We start from the raw sequence: 22,618 nt of genomic DNA on the forward strand, positions 1-22,618 counted from the left end.
TTCCGTTATAAATACTATTTTTATTATTATTTTAAGAATACTGATCCAGACACGGAAACTTAATCTCATGGGTCCGGGTGACATGGCTACCGGCTACACATCGAGAGGGTCGGTTAGGCGTCGGTCTTGCACACAAATTTGGCACGGTCGAGAGGTTGTAAACGAGATTGTTACTTTTTAAGGTCAAGAGTCAGAGGCCGCAGAGGCGACGCCTTGGCCACGCTGTGACCGCACCGCCAGGAGTGCCCGCCGGTTCACAGTTCAGAGTTCCATAAAAATTACTGTTAAAAAACATAAAAGACACATTGAGAAGTATCCCCCCCTCCCCCCAAACACAGACCTGTTTTCCCGCTGGAGAAAAACAGGGCAGGGAGAAAGCTGGGATGACCCAGTCGGCCTCTGGGGAACGTGGGAGAGGGTGTGCAAAGAAATCGGCTCGTCAGGCCAGAGTCAAACCTTCGCCGAGGCTAGGACTGCTGCGTGAGGGCTCTCCCAGCCTGCGTCCTCCCTGCTGCACAAGAAGCGACTCCTGCATCTTCCGGAGCTCACCCAAGAGGAGAGAAGCAGGAGGGGGGAACAGCTGGCTGCCTGTAGGCGGTGACTGAGGCCCAGGGAGCCACAGGGCGATGAGTGCAGGCAAGAGCTACTGGGAAAGAAAGGGGAGTGTCCTTGAACCGATGCCCAACGCCCCTTGCATTCAGGCCCCAGATACACCGCTGTTATGGCTACAACAAGAGCACCGGCTGAATTAACCAAGGACGGAAAGGCTTGGCCAGGGGCAGCCCCAAGCCTGGCCACCCGAAGGGTACCGTGCGTTCGCTTCAAACGCCTCTCTTTCCCCTTCTCGGGGAACATGAGGGGGACATATTGCTCCAACTGTGGGGGGGGGGGGGGGAAGGAGGAGAGTTTATTCTCTTCCTCGGCGGCTCCTCCGACTCGTCCGCCCTTCCACCCATGCTGATGCGGAGGGGGCGAGAAAGAGGCAGGGATGGCTGCTTGGCTGTTGCAGGCGGGGGGGGGGACCAGGGGAGGGACACAGAAGGCACAACAGAGAAGAAACCCCTTGGTTTGGTGCAGCCAACTCTGCGGTTGTGTTCGGCTTCCCTTACGCAGTGAACAAGGGATAACTCAGGACGCCGGGGGGGGGGGAGCGGGCGAGGGGGGGCTCCTTAAAGGTTTCCTTAGACTGACGGATGCCTCTTTCTCTTCCCCAGCCCCCACGAGAGACGGGCCCCTACAGACAGGGCTGCCTGCCGAGAGAGGCCTGGGTCCTGCAGCCTACGGGGGTGCATTGCATTGTGGGCGGTTGTGGGGAGGAGGAGGGCGGCCCATTTTAGGCTGCAGCTCAGTGGCGAAGCCCTAGATCCTTGCCCCACTTGCAAAGCCTTGTGGCACCCTGGAAACATTTTCAAAAAACGGCCTCAGCAGGCTGGAGGGCTAGCCACTGATTTTGGAGAGAGCCCGAAGAAGCTGAATTGGATGGCTGGACTGCCCAGGTCCTTCCCTCGCCTAAGATTTGGCACATCTTGAGCAATGGGGGTGGGAGGAACAGCCCGCCACGGGGATCCTGCTCCCCTCGACCTCAGAAACCTTGCGAGAGTTTCCGGAAGCGCCAGCGGTGCCCAGGGCTGGAATAGGCAGCAAGATGGGGGAAAGAACAGTTTTTTAAAAACCTGTTAGTGAAAATAGATATATATGTGTGTGTGTGTGTGTGTGTGTTTGTGTGTGTGAATTTAAATAAGCTACGTTTTGGATTTCTGGAGGATTTGGGTTTTCGGTAGTGCAAGGTTACGACTCCGCTACTTGAAGTCCGCCAAGATGTCGCTGAAGATGTTCAGGAAGAGGTGGGCGTGGTGGTCTCGGAAGACCAGGGTGGGCCGGAAGCGGATCGATCGGTCGCCGCTGCCTCCCAAGACGACACCTGGGGGCAAAGGAGGAGGAAGGGGGTTGGGCAGGGACGGACTGCGCAGGGAGAGCAGCGCACCGGGCCGCTGGAAGTTGCATGCATGGAGCGGGACAACTGCGTGTGGAGAGAGGGAGGAGGAGGCCTAGCCAGCGAGTCAGCTGCAGCCTCTTCAGCAACTGTCCGAAAGGCAAGCGGCGAGGAGGTGCTGCCAAAAAACAGGAAGTCTGCAGGACACTCTGCACCCTGCTCCATGATGCCCGTTTGGCATGTCCCGGCAAAGGGGAGATTTCTTCCCTTATCCAAGGCAGACTGCACAGCATACAGGCAGAGTGGACGGTGTGTTAAAAACACGCCCACATTTCCAGCCATGGGGATTCCAGATTGGCAAACCCAGCAAAGCAGGGCATTGTTGTCTCTCCCCAAATTAGTGCCGCTGGAACAAATCGTGAAAAACAGCAAAAACGTGCCGTAAATTTTGCCTGCCAAACGGCCGCCAGTCAGAGGGCTCTGCTGGCTGCAAAAGATTACTGTGCCCCCCTCACCCAAAGGCACACAGCCCTCAGCTTCACGGGAGCCAGGATGCCGCTCAAAAAGCCCATCTGCTTACCTTTGTTTCTGGCTAGCAATATGAGCTTGTTCCTCGTGGTGTCGTTTGGGGTGTCGAAGGAGCAAAACGTCCCCCGTCCCCGTGCCCGGCTGACGAGCTGAGGGTAGCGATCCTAGAAAGGGAGAGAATTGCACAATGTTTCTGCAGCCGGGAAAACTGCCCCGCACCCAGATCACTGGGAAAGGCATGCTGCTGGCAGGGACTCATGGGAACCGTAGTCCATGGACATCTGGAGAGCCACAGTTTGGCCACCGTTCTATGTAAACGTTCTAAAATGTTTTAGGTAAACCGCCCAGAGTCCGTAGGGAAGGGCGGTATAAAAATCTAAATAAATAGAGAGAGGGCTTTTAGCAGGCTGTTTTAGCAAGCAAATTCTGTTTTGGCCACAGTGCTCAAGCTTGTCAAATCTGGATTCAAGAGTCTGCCAGCTGTGCTTAGGGAATATTTTGACCCTGTGACAGATACAGAATTCATTTTTGCCACGCCCACCCCCCACCCCCCCAGCAGCTTGTCTCTTTCCCGTGCTCGTGAGATCTCCCTGAGCCGGTCCAGGGGAGAACCGTCCACGGGCTCTTACCTGTAATTCCAGGAGCCCCGCCAACAAGACCTTCCCCGCATGGATGGCGTTGCTGAGCAGGTCCTCTCGTCTGATGACGTTAATGACTTCGGCTAGCAGCAGGTTCTTGGAGGGATCGCCGAGCCACGTGTTGAAAATCCGATACGGCTGCGTGGGGGACGGGCCGAAGGGGGAGAACAGAGAAAACGGAGGCGACAGGATTGCATGTTTTGGCAAGGCTCAGCAGTAACCCTCTTTGAGAGCAATTTCAGGTAATGAGTAAGATATCTCATCGTTCTTTCCCCCTGTGAAAGACGCCGTTTATCTATTTTTGTCCACTCTCAGCTGAGGAACAGATAGTGAAGACGACATGTGATGCATTTCAACGCTGCCTGGGTCTGTTCAGTTATCTCTACTGCACTTTGAAAGAAGGCAGCAGGCTGCTGTAGCCTGGACAGGTGGGGGGGAGGGGCCTAGCCCCCCCCCAGGTCTGAACCTGATTTCCTTATCTACATTTTAACCATCTCCCAAGGGCAGCCTCTTGCGTCAGGCCAGAACCCTGAGTGGCTTGTCTGGAAGGCAGAACTTTAGTTCTGAGAACAGACCCAGAATAGAAAAGGGAACTTCCCTCTAGATACCATGAACTGGGCCAACCTGTTTTGTTTCTAAGAAAGAGAGAACTGGAGAACGGTGGCCTTTTGTCCTGGGGACGTCGGAGGGTGCCCTCAGGGTTTTAAGAATTACGATGGCACAATTAACCAGACCCTAAACACAGCCTCTGAAGCCCTGGCCGCTGTTTCCTTATCATGGTTATCCTGAGGGCTAGAAGCTTAAAAAAAATGAAGGCCAGGATTATTGGGCTACTATACACTCTGCTCATGCCCAGGGAACTGAAGAATGCGTGCAGCCCTGACGGGAAGGCAGGCGGGCTGTTTAAAAGGCCACCTGTCCGGTGCCCGCGTTCCAGCCGCAGACTTACCGCGTTGGGCCGGAACTCCTCCTTGTGGAAGAATCCTCCGGACATCATCTTTTTGCTGAAGGTCAGGACGTCGGCGGGGTCCTCCAGGCCCCAGTGCTCGTGGGCCCAGAACTTGCCGGTGCAGCCGCCCCCCGTCTGCACCTCGTCCACCAAGAAGCCACAGCCGTGCTGCGCAAGGAGAGCGGGAAAAGCAAGACCAGGTGAGCCAAAGAGCTGAGCCTGGGGTGGGAGGGGTGGGGGGGCAGTCCTGACTGAAAAGGCAGAGGGGTGAAAAGGGGTGGAGGATTTAGGAGGTCTGCTTGGCAAGGCTACCTCTTTCAATCTCCATTTCTGGAATGGCAGCTAAGGCGCGGGTATGTACAGGAGAGGGTCTTTGTGGTGAAAGAATCAGGTTTGATTCCACAGGCGGCCAGCCGGCTGACCTCAGGCCGGTCCCAGTTCTCTCAGAGCTGTTCGCAGAGAGCAGTTCTCTCAGAGCTCTCAGCCCCACCCACCTCACAGGGTGCCTGTTGTGGGGAGGGGAAGGGAAAGGTGATCGCGAGCCACTTTGGGGACTCTTTTGAGTAGTGAAAAGCGGGGAATAAAAAACCCAGCTCTTCTTCGTGTGCGCTAAGAGGCAGTGTGGAGCGGATTGGAAAGAAGTTTGATTTGTAAAAAAAAGAAAGAAAGGACAAGGGGAGGGATTGCCCCCTGCCTCCCCACATGCTGCCCTTTGTAGATGTGAGCGGGCCAACCTTTCTGGCGATGTTCCTCAGCTTCCGGAAGAAGTCGTCCGAGGCGTGGTTGTCTCCGCCTTCCGACTGGATCGGCTCCACGATTATCCCAGCGACCACTTTCTTCTTCTTCCTGTACTTCACAATCAGATCTTCTACCTAGAGATGGACCGGGGGGGGGGGGGAGTGTTTTCCTCCAAACAGAGTGAAACACGCTGAGCGCTTTCGTTTCTAAGGAAAAGTGAACTGCAGGAGCTGGTGCTCTGCCCTGAGGGTTTTAAGAATTTCGCCATTAATTACAACAGCAGCCTGTGGCTGTTTCATCCCAAGTAAACGGAGCCTTGCTTCGTGGAAGGGCGCGTTTTCGATGGCTCCGCCTGACTCTGGCTCTGCTGCAGGATGGGATGAGAGCCTGGGATATCGGGGGGAAGGGGGCTTCTCGAGGGAGACAGCGGTCACCCACCCTCTTTCAGGGGAAATCCCCCCCTGCACCCCAGGCTCTCACCTCTTCCAAGCAACGGGACTCTTCCTGTTCGTTCTCCTTGGCAAACTCCTCCAGCGGGTACTTCAGTCTGGGGAACGGAGCGATGGGCCAGTCGAAGGACGGGATGTCCAGCTTGTGGATGGCTTTCGAGTGGGTGGCGGCCAGGCAGCCTGAACGGAGGAGAGAAAGGCGCCGGTTGGGAGAGCGTCCTGCCACCCACCCTCGCCCGTGCTGCATGTGCCCACCAGGCTGAGGCAGGAGCGCCTCGAGCTGCCCAGAAGGACAGAGGCCGTAGAGTCCCGAGGGCTGGCGGGCGGTTTCAGGTGGCCGGTGAGAGATCAGATAGCAAAGAGCCCCCTCTCCGAAAGCAGAAAGATAGCCGCTTGGCAAAGAAGGTTTCCGCCCTGGCTCCCTTCGAGGCTAGCCTTCTCACACTGGGCAGCATCCCAAAGAGGCAACAGAAAAAGCCACAGGAAGTCTTGGGAGGGCTTCTGGAGTCACAGGGAGGGCCACAACGGGGGACCTCCTGAGGGCCCCTGGGTTTTGGCCACTGAGTGGCGCAGAGTGTTGGGCTGGAGGGGCCCCTGGCCTGATCCAACAGGGCTTCTCTTGTTCTTCCTCCTGGGGACAGCAGCAGAACAAGCCGGTCCACCCCTGCTCCCGACGCACACGCTGACCTGGCCTTCCACAGCCTTTAGCAACAAAAGCAGTCGCCTTTCCAAGCCGTGCAGAAGGAGAACACCCTGTGCGTTACGGCGGCTACTTGGAATGATTCCGGAGACACGTTTAAGTTCAGCGGAAAGCACCCCCTTGCAACTGAAGAGTAAAAAACGGTCTATTAATTCCCCCTTACCCATGGTTCGCCCGTGAAATCCGCCCATAAAGGACAGCATGCTGTACTCCGGACAACCAGGAGGCTGAAATTAAAAAAAAAAAAAAGGGGGGGGGGAATCCACATCGTAACGTTCTGCTGCCTGACCACTGGGAGGCAGAAGAGTCCCTCCTGACCTGGGGCTTGAAGCAGGGTTACGCAAATTAGATTTTGCAGGGTGGGCAACGTAGCTTGGATGCCACATTCAGCAAACCAAAGCTACTGCACAGAGAAAACATCCGCCCGGACCCCCACTGATTTTCAGTCCAGGCGTAATTTCTGGTGAATTTTTATGCTCCCCTCGGCTACTGGGCTACAATCAGGGACACCCCAGTTCCCAATTCAGTGTGTGTTTTGATCTCTCAGACCTGGCGGTGCCAAAGCGACGCACCTGGTTGATCATGCAGGTCTCCAGCTCCTCCTTGGTCACGCTGCTGAGGCCCCGCTCTTTGTTCTGGCAGAGAGAGGCAAACAAAGGGAGCCGGGAGTTTCCCTGGGGAGGTCTTGGGAAAGTTCGCTCCCGCACTGGGGGGGTTCCGAACGCTCGCTACTCACCCTGTACCACATGAAGATGGTTTTGAAGGCGTTTTCGTTGGAGCAAGAGCCGCACGACATGGTGATCACCTGAGACATGCCCTTGGGAGCCACCTGTCGGCGGAAAAACAACAACCGACACCAGCGGGGTCAGACCTATCCGAGTCGGCTTTGCCAAGCTCGGCCAAGACTTCGAAAGCTCTCTGGGAGACCTCTGGCCAGGGATGAATCAGGGGGCCTCCAAACAGGATCTAAGGAAGCAGGCAGAAGGGGTCCCCCCCAAAGCATCATGCAATGTTCTCTCCCCTTGTTTTCTCCTCACAACAGCCCTGTGGGGTAGGTCTTGCCGAGAGCAAACCTCCAGGGCAGAGCAGGGATTCAAACTGGAGCCTCACAGGTCCCGGCCGGATTCTCCATCCCCTGCGCCGCACTGCCCCTCATTTGTGAACCGTACAGTGGGCTGTCAGGTCATCTGCTCTGGGTCCCTCCCCTCAGTCTACTTACGGTGAGCAAAGATTCCTTCAGCTTGTCTGCAAAGTTTTCAGGGGGCAAAATGCCCAGGGCTGGCCTGTTGATGAAAGTGCTCTAAAAAAGAAGAGAAAGTTCACCCTGAACGTTGAGCTTTCCCAGAAAACGAGGGCTGGAATGTGCCATGTCAATTGAGAGCCAGCCCACTCTTTCGATCAATGGCCAGCACACGGTTCCTCGCAGGGCACGGCTAACTGCCCTTTCGGACTGAGACTTCCTCGCAGGGCACCGGAGAAGAACCGAGGCATCGTTCAAAAGGGATTCAAGGATCAGTAATATTAAGGAGCTTTCGCAAATGCGAGCCGGACGTGGGTGGAATTTGCACGGCCTTCCAAGGAGACCCTTACCAGATTCTGGGGCTGTTGGAGGAGCTTGATCAGAGATGGATGGCTGTACCCTAGAGGGGGAAAAGAGGCTGAGGACAGACCCGTTTTGCCCGGCTTGCCCGGCTTGCCTGTCAGGAAGGGATGGATAAAAGGCTGACTGGGAAAGGTGGCTGCACCATTGCTTGCCCCTGAGCAGTTAGAATGTTTGTGAATACTCCAGGGCATCACAACAGGCCCGGCCAACATGTTGTCTTTAGGATAACAACTCTGAAAAAGCAACCTCTGTTTTCTTGGCAGGAAGGGGGACTTTCACAGCATTCTTTCAACAGCTTAAGCGGCTCCAACACAACATGAGCAAACAGCAGCTAGCGGAAAACAACAGACACCAGGGCTGGCAATGTGCATTCCTCCCCTCCTGCCCGGCTCCGCTTCTTTGGCGGTTTGCCTCAGGAGAATTGCACAAGAGCTGACCAGAGAAGCCCCTCCCTCCAGCCTCATCGGACAATCTGCTTCCAATCCCAACCTTAAAAGAATTTGAGACTGGTGGCCAAAGATTCGCAATTCTTTGTTTCTTTCGTATGTGCCCCACATTTCTCCCTGATGGGATCCCCAAGCCACTCAAGCCATTCAGAATGGACCGTGACATTTGGCCCCACCAGCGTCCCTTCACGTCTTGATTTTCCCCACCAGGTTAATGGTAGCCCTATTCCTGAAGGCTTTTTGGAAGCCTCGAGATAAATTTTACCTCCTACCGGGCCTGTTTCATCACAAGGAGATCTCTTTGTCCCGATCACAGTATCCACTCCTGGCTCGTGGTTTGGTTTGTTTTCCCCCCAGCCGTGCTGACCTTTCCCTTCCCTCACAGGAGCTGCGCTGTTTGTTTCATTCCGTTGCTGGCACACGCAAATCAGAGGTGGCTCATCCTTTTTAAGACCCCAACAGAAGCCAAGCTTCAAGTAGCGGCACTCTGAAGTAATGCAGGTGGCCATAAGGGCCAAAGCCTTATCTGCTGAGATACCTCGACACTAACCCTTTGCCTGGTCCCACATCTGTAAGTTTTCAGCAGCTGGCTCAAATTTTATTGGATCTCTTCAGGCATTTGTGCTTGGTTTGATAGGAATGGCACTGCTAGTTTCATCTCTGACATTTCCCATACTTCTTTATGTCCATACCACGGCCTTCCGATAACGAAGCCTTGAGCGAATCAGCCCCGTCAGCTGGAATGTCTGTAAGCATTCCGTGACGTCGCATCATGATAGCTCAGAGGATAAAGGGAGTTCTCAACCCAGATATAAGGAATGACGCTGGCATGCCACCGGTTTGAATCCATTTTTCACAGCTGGCTAAGCAGGGTCGCTCTTGCTCGCCTCTACTGAAAGGGAATTCCAGCCAGAGGGAGAATTCTGCTCCACGCGTCAGAGCCTTACCTATTGGGATGGAAGAGATCTGGGAGTAGAGATCCAACATGCGGTTCCCGTCCGCGTCAACGAGGTAATTCCCTCGGCTCTCCTCGTAGTTGCAGAAAAAGTGGACCGCTTCCGCATTCTGGAGGGCGGGAGAACGGAAGACGTCTTGGGAACGGCCCTTTCCCAGGGAGATTCTGGGGCTGGCTAGGACCGTGAGAGCCACGTCATGGAAGGGCCTTCCCCTTCCCCCCAGCCACGAAAACTTACCTGAATCCCATTCAACTGTTTCATTAATTCCTGGAAAGGAAAGAGAGAGGGGGAGAAGCAAATGATAAACTTGGCGTGCAAACATTTTGGCTTTTGCTGGATGGAGCTGGCAATAGCTTTGAGAGAAGGGGGCAAAATTCCAGGGAAGAGGGCGGGCACCCACGCAGCGGGTCCTGGGAGCAATCTTGGGGGCAAGGCCACCCCTCAAGCAGGGCTGGTCATCCACAGGTCAAGAATGCAGAATGTTTGGCATATCTGCATCCATGCTGCCCCTCCCTTGGCCTCAGGGCTTCGGCATTCGAGGGCTACTTCGCATCTTGTTTCTTAGGGGTGCTATCCGCAGGGAAGGGCAAAGGAAAGACCCACCCACGGAAATAGATTTCTGAGATGGAAATTCCACCCGTCCTTCTCAAACTTGGAACGTGACACGGCAGTCTGGGGATCCCCTGGAATTTTAGCTCCTCTCCAGCCCAAAGAGATCAGTTCCCCTGGAGAAAAGGGCTTCTTTGGGGGGTGGACTACATAGCGTTATACCACAGTGAGGCCCCTCCCCACCCCAAATCCCACCCCCCAAATCTCCTGCCACTTCTCAAGCCAGAGCTGGCCACCCTAACGGCGTGGATTTACCCTGGACTTTGGCCCCGGGACTTCGGTCTTCATGAGCGGCCCGTCATAGTCAAATTCCACGTCAATTTTAGCCGCAGCTTGGCTGATCCCTCGGTGCCCTGTGGGGGGAAATGCAGAAAGGGGCTGAGTTCAGATCTCCCTGCCCCAGGAATCCTGCCTTGCTCCCTCCCCCAGGATACCCCTTCTGATGGGGCTTTTTTTTTTTAGGAGTCAGGCCCAGGCTGGAGGAAGGGAAACGAGGCAGGAAAATCTACGCCCAACTGCTTTTCTAAGTTCCTTTAAAAACATCTTTCCAGTGCTTCCCCAAGATTGAGGTTCAGAGACCCGCAAGAAATTCTGCCTCCCCAAGAACTGAGATTTCCCAAACGCTCTTGGCTATAATTCCTGCAGAAATCTCCAAGGTCCCGAGAGCAACAGAGCCGAGTGGATGAGAAACCGCGGCTGCGTGTAAACACGGGCGATTTCACAATATCCTGGCCTGTATTTATAAAAATGCTCCCAGGAAAACTTCAGAAGTCCTGGCAAGGGGGAACGGATGAATAGCAGAAGGAGGCACTACAAGGGAAACTGCCTTTCTCTCCCCTTCCCTTCCCCCCAGGTCGGGGGTGCTCAAAAGCCTCTTAACGGCCAGAAGCAAGGAAAGCCAGACTCTTTGCCCAGGTTTCCTGGGGCTGTGTGGGGAAAAGTCCCAGGAATTCAAGCACACAAAAGGCCGCACGGGGCACGGAGGGAAGCTGAGCCGTCTTTCCAGACTTTGCAGAAAACAGCCACAGAGGCCGGGAGCCGTCCCTGCAGAACAGCAAGGAGGATAACCAGGCCCACCTCGGATTCTTGCTCCTTGGACTGATGGGACACTTACCAACTGCGAAGGCCCTGGAGTTTTGTTGCAGCAGGCCAGTCAGAGGCCGCCTCAGCAGCATCAGGGCCATGTTACTCTTTCCTCTGCTTTGGAGAAAGCAAGCAGGAAGCCTCCTGTCTCGGCTGAGGACCTGAGAGAGAGAGAGAGAGAGAGAGAGAGAGAGAGAGAGAATCATAAATTCATTCTTCTCTGGCCAGAGCACTGGGAGAACAAGTTTCGAGCTCTAGAGTTTGAATGCATTACATTTCTTTATTCTTGTTGGCAGATATCATCCACCCATCCCTCTCTCATCCGCCCATCCATCCATCCATCCATCCATCCATCCATCCATCCATCCATCCACCCCTCTCTCATCCATCTGTCCATCCATCCATCTCTTGGCCTGGCTGCCTATTGATCAATCTGTTGGTCTGTCTGTAGATCTATCAGTCTGTTTACCCATCTCCCTATTAATCAGTCGGTCAGCCTGTCTCTATATATCTGTCTGTCTGCCTGCCTACCAAGCAATCGGTTGGACTGTCCGTCTGACTACCTAGCTATCTCTGCCTGTTTTTATAAGCAGGCTGTGGGAGCGTCATCACGGTGGGCACTGCGCTGGCACCTGGAGGGGCAGGTATGGGCATCCCAGTGGCACAGGTGTGGTCTTCACTACCAGAGACCCAGAGTGCCGTGCTCTCCCCCCCCCCCCACGCATTAGAAGCAGCCTCAGACGCCCTGTCCAAGCACGCCCCAGCCGCCGTTAACGGCCACCACGCCTTCCCTGTCACGCGAGGGCATGTGCAAAGGAGAATTACAGGCGGAAATATTCAGAGAAGCCACCTCTGCAGGGAACAGACCTCCCCACCCCTGCACCCCTCTGTGGTCCTGGAAGGGACCTGACGGAATCCTCGGCTCCTTCACTCAACTACGGTTCCCAGGATGCTTTGAGGGGTCTCAGGGCAGTTAAACGGCCATAAGAACCGACTTAAAAAGCACCTGATAGGCCCTTAGCAGGGCTGCCAGCTCCAGGCCTGGAGATTTGAAGGGTGAAGCCTGAGGAGGGCAGGCCTGGGGAGGGGAGGGGCTTCAGCGGGGTTTTTCTAATCTCTGTCGTAAGAAAGCCAGAGAAACCCTGTTGGATCAGACCCCGGCCCGTGTCACACAGGGGCCTCAGGGAGGGCACGGAGCCGTTAATTCTTCGGACTTGGCTATGGAAAACCCCAAACCGGCCGCCCTCATTTCCACCGGCCTGCCAAATTCGCTCAGGACTGCCGATGGAAGAAGAGCGTCAAACTGAAACGCTAGCGCCCTTCCCTGCCTGCCCGCCTCTCGGACAGGCTGAGGCTCCCAGGCCCTGTCCTCCGGCTCCTTAGCAGGATCCCTGCGTCACCCTGATGTTAATCGCCTTAGCCTCCCGGGATCTCCGAGCCTAGACCCGGCACCCCCAACAGCACAGCGGAGGAGCAAAATCTATTATGCTCGCTGCCGCCCTTCCTCGGCCAGGCGGATCCATTCCTTCCCCCTACCCTGCCTGAAAAGGGCTCTTCCCCCTGCGCATGGGTTCCCGGTAATCCCCGCCAAGCAGGCCAAATGAGGTTTGGCGGCAGCCGCCCGGCAGGGATGGCGCATGTGCTGAGTCATGGGCCGCTCGGGGTCTCCCCCGGCTGCAAGTGCTGCGTGCGCAAGGATTCTTGCTTAACTGTTACTCCAAACCTCTCCGGTTGTGCAACGCATGACAGGCTTTGCAGAACACGAAGATGCTCGGGCTGAAGGGGGCCGACTTCTCCGGTCCCCCCCAAAGGGGCTGAGAAACTGGCCGGGCAGGGGAGGGCTCTTCTGAGCAGCTGGAGGGGGCCCGGCTCGGAAAACTCACAGTCTGGGAGACAGCTGGGCCCACTCCCCCGCCACGCGCATGCACGGGGGCTCCGCTGCTGCAGTGCCAGAGCGGCTGATGCCAAGCCACGGCAGGTCTTCCCCGGCTCCGCGTGCCCCTGGATGTGTTGCCGTGGCAGCCGTGGCGGGGCAGGGGGACAAACCAATGAGGGCCTCCGGAGCCACAAACCGCCCCTCGGCCCGGGCTGCATGATTGCCCGGTTGCTCCGGTAACCAGCGGGAGAAGAAAGGAGACGTGTCATTATTAGACGTGAAACGGAGGCTTAATTCGGTTCGGCCACTCTGCAGGAAACTGCATCCCAGCAGGGGGGGAAGCGGAATTGCCTGCGACGGATCTTCTCTCTAATGCCGCCTCCCCAAAACGCGGAGCCGTGGGGGGGAATTAAAACCCTGAGAGTAGTTGGGCCTAGGCAGAGATGGGTTCGAATTCTGGGCTGGCAACTTGTCGGCTCTCCCTCCTCCTCGTGGCCTGCCCAACCTCGCAGGGATGCTGTGAGCATTAAAAGGAGGGGGAGGAGAGAGACGCAGAGACGCAAAGCTGGAGTCGGACTCTCCTGGCATTATTGGGGGAGCCTGTCGGAACTGAAGATGGCCTGGGTCTCTCGCCTTAAGCACAGAGAGCTCCTGGCCTGGCCTGGATGTTCAACTAAAAGCAGTCCGGGTTGGCTGGACTTGAACCTTGGATAGCAATCCAGGAGAAGGGGGTGGGGATGGATCAGGCCGGTGGCCCAACCAATCCAATGCTCTGTCTCCCATGGTGGCTAAAACCCAGGGGCCAATGGGAGGCCCACCAGCGTACGGGACAAGACCTGAGCGGAAAGGAAATGGACGGAACTATTTCTTGGCTCAGAGGGCGGAATCTCAGCAAGCAGCGTCCCCCCACAAGCAGGCCCCATTGCCTTGAGTTGCGTTCCCTGTGCGGCTTGTGGCCTCGCCTCTTACGGAGACGTCCACAGCGGAGCTTGATCGAATGCCGCGCAATCAACAGACCGGGCAAAGAGATCGAACTCTGCACCCGTGGCCGGCCTTCCTCGCGGCTGCCCAGGGCGGAGGGTTAATGAGTCCCGCGAAGGCTGAGCTTCCCGACGGGGTTCGTGGGAGGTGGCTGCAAAACTCCGTGACTCACCAGAATGTTTCTCAGGGGAGGGAGACGGGACCGTGAGCTCACGGGTGACTTTTGACCGGGCTTCAGGGCCTTCTCTCTTCCCCTGCTCCTGTTAGTCATCGAGTCGTGAAAGACACAACAAAGGTGGTGAGGCAGGCGAGGTGCAGAGCCAGGCAGCCCCAAGGCCACAGCGCAAGTTCCAAGGTACCCTGCCTCTGAAACTGGAGGCTCTGTTTAGCCCTAGAGCTCCCCTTTTTAAAGCCCCCTAGCGAGGCTAGAGGGTGCTGGCTCTACTGTTCCTGGAAAGGCCAGAGCAGTCCCTAGTGGCCAGGTGGCTGCCCGGCCCCTCCCCTGGCGAAACCGCTGCAACGGGGATGGGCCGGCTTCCTGGCGTTTTGCATCTGCCCCAGAGAAAGTGGCCGCCCCTTGCAAAACAGTCTCCCGTTGGGCTGCCAATCTATTTTGCATGCTGACGGAGATGACGTTTCAGCCGGGAGCGTCTCTGGTTGCCTCTTGCTACTAAGTTTAGCTTGTCTTTTAGGAACCCCCGGGGAAAACCTGGGCTCCTGTGTCTGGCACCAGGGGAAGCAGCCCTGCGGATGCGGTCCTCCAAACTGCAAACCTTTATTACTGTTGCTACTGCTCGGGTTTATTTTAGAGCTGCCATCTTCTGCCTGCGTGGCCATGTCCCACCAAGGGCACATGCGACGCTGCTCCCGGCTGCGGCCCCTGACCTCTCAGTCCAGTCCAAAGCAGGCCTGCGTCCCTCGCCCCATCCCACATCACCAACAAGGCTCTCATTCCCAAAATGGTGTCCCAGTGCCCTATTAGAAAGCTGGCTCTCCCAGAAGAGCCTCAGCATCACAGCCTGTTTCCTGGAAGAACCACGAGCCAGCGCACCCGGGCCCAAGAATCTCCCCAACCCAAAGACACGCGACTTCTGAAACTGGAGGTTCTGTCCAGTCATTGTGACTAGTAGTTGGCCTGCGTCACCCACCCCTTTAAAGCCAGCCTTCAGGAGAGCCCATCCCTTTGTCCTGTGGCGGTGAGTCCCACAGACTGCCTGTTTTGGGGGAATGGTGACGTCCTTCCTTGTGTCCGCCTGATCACCCCCAGGCTCTCCGAAGTCACAGCTGAAGCGCCTGCGTTGCTGGATCAGGCCGTACTGTAGCTCCCAGCTTGCCCAGCCTCCCAAGGAGCAGATCCTGGAAACGCTTTCGGAGGAAAGCTGCTGCTGGTCAGGGCCCACCCTCCTAGCCTTGGCCAACCAGTTGCCTGACTCAATAGACAGCCGCTCTCTGCGCTCACATGCCCCTCGTCCAGAAACGACCAGCAGTCCATGAAGTGCCTTCACCCCAGCCTGACAGCATTGCCAACTTCCAGGTGGTGGCTGGAGAGCACTCGGGATTACCTGGCTGGAGACTACTCCATCCGACAGAGATCCATTCACCTGGAGAAAACCGCCTCTCTGGGAAGAAGACTCTATGGCAATAAACTCCGCCCTCTGGCAATGTACGGCCTCTCCCTGGAGGCTCCACCCCCAAACCTCCAGGGGCTTCCCAACCCAGAGTTGGCAAAGGCACGGTTACCGAACGCCACGTAAGCGTAATGAAAACGAAATCCCGCTGCAATGCAAGGAGCCATCGCAAATGCCTGTTTAGCATCCAGGCTGCACACAGACGGCCTGCAGGTGTTTCCCCTGGCCAGACCGACCGTCCTGATTCGACTTCCCCCTCGGCCCTTGCCAAAGCTCAACGCGCAGGCCAAAGTGCAATCACAGGGCAGATTCTACCTCTCTCCACTGAGCAATGAATTCCCCCCCACCCACCCCCCGCGCATGGATGCACCCACGCAGATAACAGGGAGGCCGGCCGTGCTTCTGGCTCCAGATAGATGAAACTAGGCCTCACAGGCCTCCCTGGCAGGGACCCACCTTCGGGGAGATACAGTCACGCTGACAGCAGCCAGCCACAGGAGCTCACGACAGAAGCAGAGCGAGGAGGCCCTGAGCATTCTCCCCAGGACGGGAGCGTGTGCTTGGGGGAAGCAGGGTCAGGGCACGCCTGGAGATTTGGGGAAGCAGCCCAGGGATGTCACAGAGTCACCCTCCAAAGCAGCCCTTTCCTCCGGGGGAACAGATCTCTCGAGTCTGGAGATGCAATTCCAGGGGATCCCCAGGCCCCACCTGAAGGCTGGCATCCCTAGCAGTTGCTTGGCAAACAAAAAAGATCTCTAATGGGGACAGAAACACCATGGTGGGCAGAGAGGATGTTAAAGGACTAGCAGACTGGAAGGAGAGCTTATGTAAGACAGGAGGCACTGCACCCCCCCCCCCCAAACTCCTTTCCTTCATTAAGTTCGCTCCCAATTCTCCAGGAGAGGGGAAAGGGGTTTCCTTTCCTGGGAGAGAAGCTGTTTTGGGTAGCTGGCTTGCTCCAGACACGCAGGCCTGGGCGGGCTCCGCTAGCTCAGAAATCAGAACCCAGCCGAGAAATCAGCAGCACCCCCGGGAATCTCCACTTTATAAAACAGGTTTCTAGTCCTCAAGACCGCAAAGGCAGGCCAGAGAGATGGCAAATGAAGCCTCACAACACGGGGAGGGCATCCTCTGTGGGGAGCCGTGCTTGAAACAGAGCACTCGCGATAATTAAAAGGATGACGTGTGGAGGTTTCCCCCAAACTGTGAACGAGAAAGGGGGTAAGATCTCACACCCTGTTTCTTTGTTGCTCTCCACTATCGGGAGGGGAATGGACGGTGCCTTTTTGACTCTGAGCCCTCCAAGTACCGATCCATGAACACTTCGGCCGATTAATCAGAGGAGGGAGAGCGTGCAGCCCCCCCCCCCCCAGCCTCGGCAGGGATCTGTCACAATATTTACTTTGGATGCCTGGGATTGGATGCTGGGCGCGGTCCAAGGGAAGTTGCAAAACCTCCCTGAAATACGGTAGGCAGCCTCCAGGAAAGGGCAAGATCCGAATCAGCCGCGGGGAAAGAGGACAGGGAGCGACAGGAGGATGTTTCGGAAATCCGGAAGGGGGGGCACAAGGGACAGCACAGCCCGAAAGGCTGCATGCAGCAGAGTTTTGAGAGACCTGAGTTCCGATGCTGCCTCATCCCTCCTTAGATGACCTTGGGCCTACCTCCTGGGGTTGTTGTGAAGAGGAAGAGCCAGACTCCTCACAGCGGGGGTAAACAAAATACGGCCAAGCATCCAATTGAAAAATCAAAAATCTGGGACATCCCTCCCCCCCCCCCCCCCGCAAAAGTGCTGGAGCGCTCTGGATGCACAGACAGAAAAAGGAGGGGAGGGGGGGGGTTGTTCTCAAAATAGCAACAAAAAGGGGCTGATTTTAGGAGCCACCCCCAAAAGCAATGGAGCAGGAGGGGGCTCTGTTGGAAAGGCTTCCAGTGTGCAATGCGGGGGGGGGGGGGTTGCATATAGGTGGACAATGAAGCGAGGGGAGGGGGCTCCCTCTAGCAGCCAGGGTTAAAGGCAAGAGGGATGGGCCCCCTCCCCAGGATCCCTGCAGGCTGCAGCTCCCTTCCCTTCCCTTCCCATCCCTGCCTGCCCCCCCTCCCTGGGCATTCCCCAAGGCAGTGCTGGAGTGCAGAGATCGGCCCCCTCCCCACCCCCACCCCCACCCCCACCCCACTCACCCGCGGCCTCCTCCCCAGCCAGCCGCCGAGTGTGCCGCGGCCTCCTGCCCAGCCCGGGACCCAAAAGCTCACCGGCTGGCTCGCTCCGCCGAACGCGCCGTGGCCAATCAGCGCTGCGTTCTGGCCACTCTGCTACGGCGCCCGCCAATCAGGAGAGCCGCGCATGACACACCCCCTCCAAGGAGGGGAGGGGGGGAAGAGGCTGGCCAAGGAAGGGGGACTGCGAAGAGGGGAGGGCAGGGGTTAAATCCCTTTTGGGGGGTCTCCCTGTCCAGGCCGCTTGTTTGTCCTTGCAGGAGCTCAGAGCAGCCCCCGGGGGCTCCTCCCTCCTGTCCTCACGGCAACCCTGTGAGGCTGAGCCCGTGGCCACACCACAGCATCTGAACTCTCGCCTCGGCCGGCCAAGTCAAACCCATGGCCTGCGGCGCTGGTGGTTGCCAAGCTCCAGGTGGGGCCTGGAGGTCTTTCTGGAATTGCCACCGACTGCTAGCTGGCAGGGCTCCGTTCCCCATGGGGGAGGGGTGTGGCTGCTTTGGAGTCCACAGCCAAGTGTGCCTGGACAGCGGGTGTCCTCGTGAGTACCTGAAAGCAGGGCCCCTCCCACCTGAATCCCTGCAAACCCACTGAAGGGAGAAAAGCAGTCTCAACATGCTCAGAGGCACCCTTGAGATTTCTGCTGAAACTCCAGGTTGGCCGGCGCAAATGTGTGGTTAAAGTCTTTTTCGACGCCAACAAAACAGGACAAACGCAAAAGAAGAGGCAGAGCCAGGAATGACCTATTTGCCAGCCAGGCGGGGTCGCAATTGGGAACTGAAAGAGAAGCCCCAGTGATCTCAAATGGGCAACAGACCCAGCTGCCTCCCGCTGGTCCCAGACTCGCCCCCTCCCCAACGCTGGGCCACTGGAGGATGGTTTGATCCCCGGAGGGGTGGAGCTGCCACCTTCAATCGCGCCGTTCCCTGCTGCGCCCGATTGGAGATGGCAACTCCTTGGGAGGATGGCTCTCGCCGGAGATGGTCAGCTGGGTCCTGTCAATTGGGGGAGGGCTGGGGGGGGAGGGTGCACTCCTCTGCTTCTTTCTGCTTCACAGGGCCGAAGAGCAAAGCACCCGGGCCACCAAGCCAAAGGTGCCGACTCTCTCCTGACGGTGGCGGGGCTGTTCAGGGGCAATCGGGCAACCAGAACTACCCGACTGGTCAAAGACACTTACCTCTCGGAAGAGGCTCAGGCGGGCAGCCGCGTTGGTCTGAAGCAGCAGGACAAAGGTTGAGCCCGGCGTCACCTTGAAGGCCAACAAAAGCCACTTAGGTCTCTCGACTGGAGCTAGCCCTTCCCGGCAATTAAGCCAACCCTCCCGCCCATCTCTGCGGCCAGAATAAACCTGTGCCCATCTTGGCCTGGGACAGCTAATCAGTAAGGAATACCCTTCGACCTTTGGCTGGCTAGTCAAAGGTCAAAACCAAGATTCTCCCCTCCCGGCATTTCCTGGAAACCTCCGCTCCTTGGCCCATCCGCAGCGCTCCACCCCGCCCACCTTCCTGTCTGCGGCTCAGCTCTGGCCTGCTCCCCCTCTCCTCCCCAGCTCTGGAGCGCAGCAAGATTTCCGCTAGTTTTGGAGAATTTGGCTTCATAAGCACAAAGAACAGGAGGCCTCAGTTGGCCTCAGCTTGCCATCTCTTGGCAATGGATCCCTTTGAGGGGAGGGGGCTCACATTCTTTAAAGCACCCACCTTTCCCATGGCTCCAGAGGGGCCACACAGGCCCCCTCTCCTTCGCAGACCCAGCGGCAGGCGTGGTGTGGGGACTCCCAAACGTGAGCTCAGGTCAGCTGGGAGGAAGAACGGATGAGCGGCGACATGATAAGAGGTTAACAGAAGGAGGCACGGGACAGAGAAGGTTGAGGAGGACGTCCTCTTCTCCCTTTCCCGCCATGCAAGAACGCATGGGCACGCCATGAAATGAAGGAGCACATCAATTCCCTGCTGCACAAGGTATAGACAGAACAATTTGCCTGGGGCAGGATGCTCTGTCTTCTTGAGGCTGGGTTGGGGGCAGTGAAAACCACGGAGAATTCGACTGGATGGGCCATTGGCCTGATCCACCATGGCTTCTCTTGAAATGGGGGGGGGGCAGATTTCTCTGCAGAAAAGGAGGGCCTGGGGGCAGGGAAGCCAAGTGCAGGGCAGCCAGGGCCTGCCAAGCAGCACACAAAGAAAAGCACAGCTGGAGCTCTCAGACTGCTCACACCAGGGAACAAAGGGTGACCCAGAAAACTGGATGGCGTCGACAGCCCGTTCCACGCAGGGGGTGTCACCACACCCCCTCCCCCATGAGGAATCCTGGCTAGTAAAACTGTCTTGGGATATCCCCCCTGTGCCCCTCTGGGGCATAAATAGCTTTGTTGGCAGGGGCTTATTCCCTCTGGGGCATAAATAGCTTTGTTGACAGGGGCTCCTGGGTATTGTAGTCCATGGAAATCTGGAGAGTCAACATTTGGCCGCTCCTCCCTCTACCGCCATTCACAAGGCCTTGGGCTTGGCGTTCTGTGCAGCGTCCCCTCCCTCCCCCTGTGATTTGGTGAGCTGTAGCCCATCGGCTTAACCGCCTGCCCTCCTAAAATCTAAGAAATGCATTTTAAATACCGTTTCCACCACTTGAGATTCTAAGCAGATCAGAGCGATCGTCACTTTGGGGAATTGTCCCAGGGACCCACGTTAAAGGAGATACTTAAGCCATTTTTTCCTCCACAAAAGAAAGATTAAAAAAAAAGCAATCATATTTGGGAGGGGGACCAAAATGTGCTCCGAGGGGGGTCGTCTAGCTGAACAACCATCCCAAGGGGAAAGATCTCATTTCACGCTTGAGGTGAGGAATTCACCGTAGCGCCCTGCTGTCCCTGGAATTTGGTTTCCTTGGTTTGGAAAAGGGAATTTGATAAACGTAATAACACCGGGAAGGCCAGTGAATGGTCAGCAGACCTTCTGACTTCCTTATTCAGAACAAGCTGGAATGCAGAGGCACCTTGAAGACCAGCAAAGTTTTAGTTAACTTCTTCAGACAACGACAAAGTCTGATTTTTCACGCGTGTGCACACAAAAGCTTTAAATAAAAGTCTTGTTGTTCTTCCAGGTGCCCCCGGACTCCATCCTTCCTTCAGAGCAACGTGGCCACCCACCCGAATATTTCCTCGCTCAGAGGCAGTCTCCGCATGATGATGCATGAGGCGGGCGCGACAAGACGGCAACACTGTTCCCCACATCCTCCTTTTTAGCCCACCTGGTGGGCCAGTGAGTGAAAGAGAAAGTAGGACGCCACAAGCCTGGCTGCTTCTTACAGGCTTCAGTGAGGCTGCCTCATGTGGACTAGTGGCCTCTTTGTATGCTTTGAGAGAGAGTGAAGGAAGAGCAAAAGGATTCGTCTGTGCCCTAAAAGCATCCCAGGCTTGGGAAACAGCCCGGGTTCTGCACACTTCCCATGCTGGGGGACGGAGGGATTCCATTCCCCTCTGATTCCAGGACGCCTCTCTTGTCTGCAAAGAGCGAATGCGCCAGAAGAGTTCAGGCCCCCAGAATGATGATATTCTTTGACCTTCACATGTTCGCAGCGACACCTAGTGGAAAGCTGTTCCCACTCTCCAAAATGCACTTTTCCTGCACATTCAGGGGCTGGTCTGAAGCAGGACGCGGTTTGAGCACAGGGCAGCCTGGAGGCCGACCAAGCTCAGCTCTGGGCATAAGCTTTTGTGTGCCTGGTCCATTCGTCAAGGACAGTGAAACAGAATATGCTCAACCGCTGTGTTTCGGCAGAGAGGGCAGGGAGGTTTAATTGCCAGGAAGAGCTGGCTGCATGCATCAGACTCTGGGTGGATTAAGGCAGATAAAATATTGACTTGGCACCCAAGATGTTCCCAGCATCATCCCGATATACATACAAATCAGTGACAATTTCAACAGGCTCAAAACCTTCCGACACACCTTTCAAAACTCAACTCAAAAACAGTCTGGAGGGTGGCACAGGGCCGGCCCCTCCCCATCTTTCCTGGGGACAGTTTGGAAGCCAGGTTATTTTGGTGCCCAGGACTTTGACTCTTAGCTCGATGGCTTTCGGCATGGCCCAGAAAGTATTGATAATTACCCGCCTAAAGGAAGGGCCCGTCCTGTACCCAGCGAGGCCGTACAGCAGCCACTTCCCCTGGCCCTTTCACAGCCTTGTCTCCTGAAGGGCCTGGAGCAGCACAAATGAAGCACACCGTGAAACCGGGCCATAAACCACCACCAACCACGAATCCCTGCCAGGCGTGTATTTCGTTGGCGGTTAAGCACATACCCCAGGCCAATTTAGTTCCTGGTTCGACACAAGAGGACGTCTCTTAGACAAAAGCCCCCGAGGAAGTTGTTCTGTACACAACAGTCGAAAAGTTTCAGCGCCTTATTTCTGTTCCTCCAGAGTGCTGCTCTTCTCAGAGGTCTGGACTGCAGTAATCTTCCACAGCTCCTGGTTGGTGGGGAGGGGGGGAGAAAGCACAGATTCTAATCAAAACAAGCCATCTGACAAGCCTGCGGTCCCTTTTCTTTCTAGGACGTGGAACTTCATTATTAGCACACAAATCATAACTGTGTGGAAACTCCCTTTCATTCGAATTCCACAGGTGAGAGCCTACGGCTGAATTTTGTGTTCATGTAAGGATGTAGACGCAGCCGAGTTGGATCAGACTGACAGTGCAGCATTGGACCTGATCTAGCATCCTCTCCCGCATCCAGTGGGACTTCCCAGATGGCCCCAGACAGCCAAGTCGGGCTCCAAGGGAGGGGATTAAGAACACCCCAGCCAGGATGCTAAACTCCCTTCATAAATGGATGGCACAGACTCATGTGGAATACTGGGTACGGTTCTGGTCGCCACCCCAATCTTAGAAGCACTGCGAAAGGTGCAGAAAAGAGTAACAAAAATAATTGAGGGGATGGAACACCATCCCTGTCAAGAAAGGGGCTATGGCCCTTTGGCTCCGAGGGAGGGTGACATCATACGAGGTTTACAAAATTATGCCTGGGACCGAGACGGCAGAGGAACAGGGAGACGCTAGTTTTCCAAGCCCTGGAACCCACCAGCTGCTCAACTCGCTCGTAAACAATCTGCTGCGGGAAGGAGAGGCAGAGGGGCTCGGCCGCGTATCTCATTCTGCCGTCTTTGAGGTTCACCAGGTCATCTAGGGTGTTTCGAAAGTGACTATAAGCTTCGCACGCGACATCCATGTGTCTTAAGGTGAAGTTGAGCCTACAGAGAGAGAGAGAGAGAGAGAGACTTATCTTAAAGTGGAAAG

At 56.2% G+C, this 22,618-nt stretch overlaps 2 protein-coding genes across 14 annotated transcripts in view; both read right to left on the reverse strand.

The window, feature by feature from the left end:
• On the reverse strand, positions 1 to 19,114 carry ABAT (4-aminobutyrate aminotransferase). 4 transcript variants are annotated; one of them, XM_077317163.1, is made up of 17 exons: positions 19,029 to 19,114; positions 18,509 to 18,580; positions 10,664 to 10,793; positions 9,805 to 9,902; positions 9,178 to 9,207; positions 8,932 to 9,049; positions 7,526 to 7,575; positions 7,155 to 7,235; positions 6,672 to 6,764; positions 6,508 to 6,570; positions 6,099 to 6,162; positions 5,267 to 5,415; positions 4,783 to 4,920; positions 4,049 to 4,216; positions 3,091 to 3,237; positions 2,514 to 2,625; positions 1 to 1,921 (listed from the first exon to the last, which is right to left on the reverse strand). In XM_077317163.1, exons 1-17 carry the CDS (start codon positions 19,035 to 19,037, stop codon positions 1,800 to 1,802), a joined length of 1,644 nt encoding a protein of 547 aa, XP_077173278.1. In that variant the 5' UTR covers positions 19,038 to 19,114; the 3' UTR covers positions 1 to 1,799. The 4 variants fall into 4 exon arrangements, with proteins under 4 accessions (XP_077173278.1, XP_077173279.1, XP_077173281.1 ...); XM_077317164.1 differs by lacking the exons at positions 18,509 to 18,580; positions 19,029 to 19,114 and adding an exon at positions 17,299 to 17,434; XM_077317166.1 differs by lacking the exons at positions 18,509 to 18,580; positions 19,029 to 19,114 and adding an exon at positions 17,371 to 17,392.
• The window catches only part of METTL22 (methyltransferase 22, Kin17 lysine), a 23,809-nt gene continuing 19,699 nt past the window's right edge, over positions 18,509 to 22,618 (reverse strand). For 8 of the 10 annotated variants that reach the window (XM_077317174.1, XM_077317169.1, XM_077317171.1 and 5 more), the window contains 2 exons: positions 22,404 to 22,572; positions 21,096 to 21,792 (listed from right to left, as the gene is read on the reverse strand). In XM_077317174.1, the coding sequence (XP_077173289.1) occupies positions 21,727 to 21,792; positions 22,404 to 22,572 (235 nt within the window). In that variant the 3' untranslated portion in view covers positions 21,096 to 21,726. Of the gene's footprint in view, positions 18,581 to 19,028; positions 19,127 to 21,095; positions 21,793 to 22,403; positions 22,573 to 22,618 lie in introns of those variants that run through there. The other 2 variants (XR_013227347.1, XR_013227346.1) reach the window with 2 other exon arrangements.

This window comes from Paroedura picta, chromosome 17 (assembly GCF_049243985.1).
Source record: "Paroedura picta isolate Pp20150507F chromosome 17, Ppicta_v3.0, whole genome shotgun sequence".
NCBI classification, from domain to species: domain Eukaryota; kingdom Metazoa; phylum Chordata; class Lepidosauria; order Squamata; family Gekkonidae; genus Paroedura; species Paroedura picta.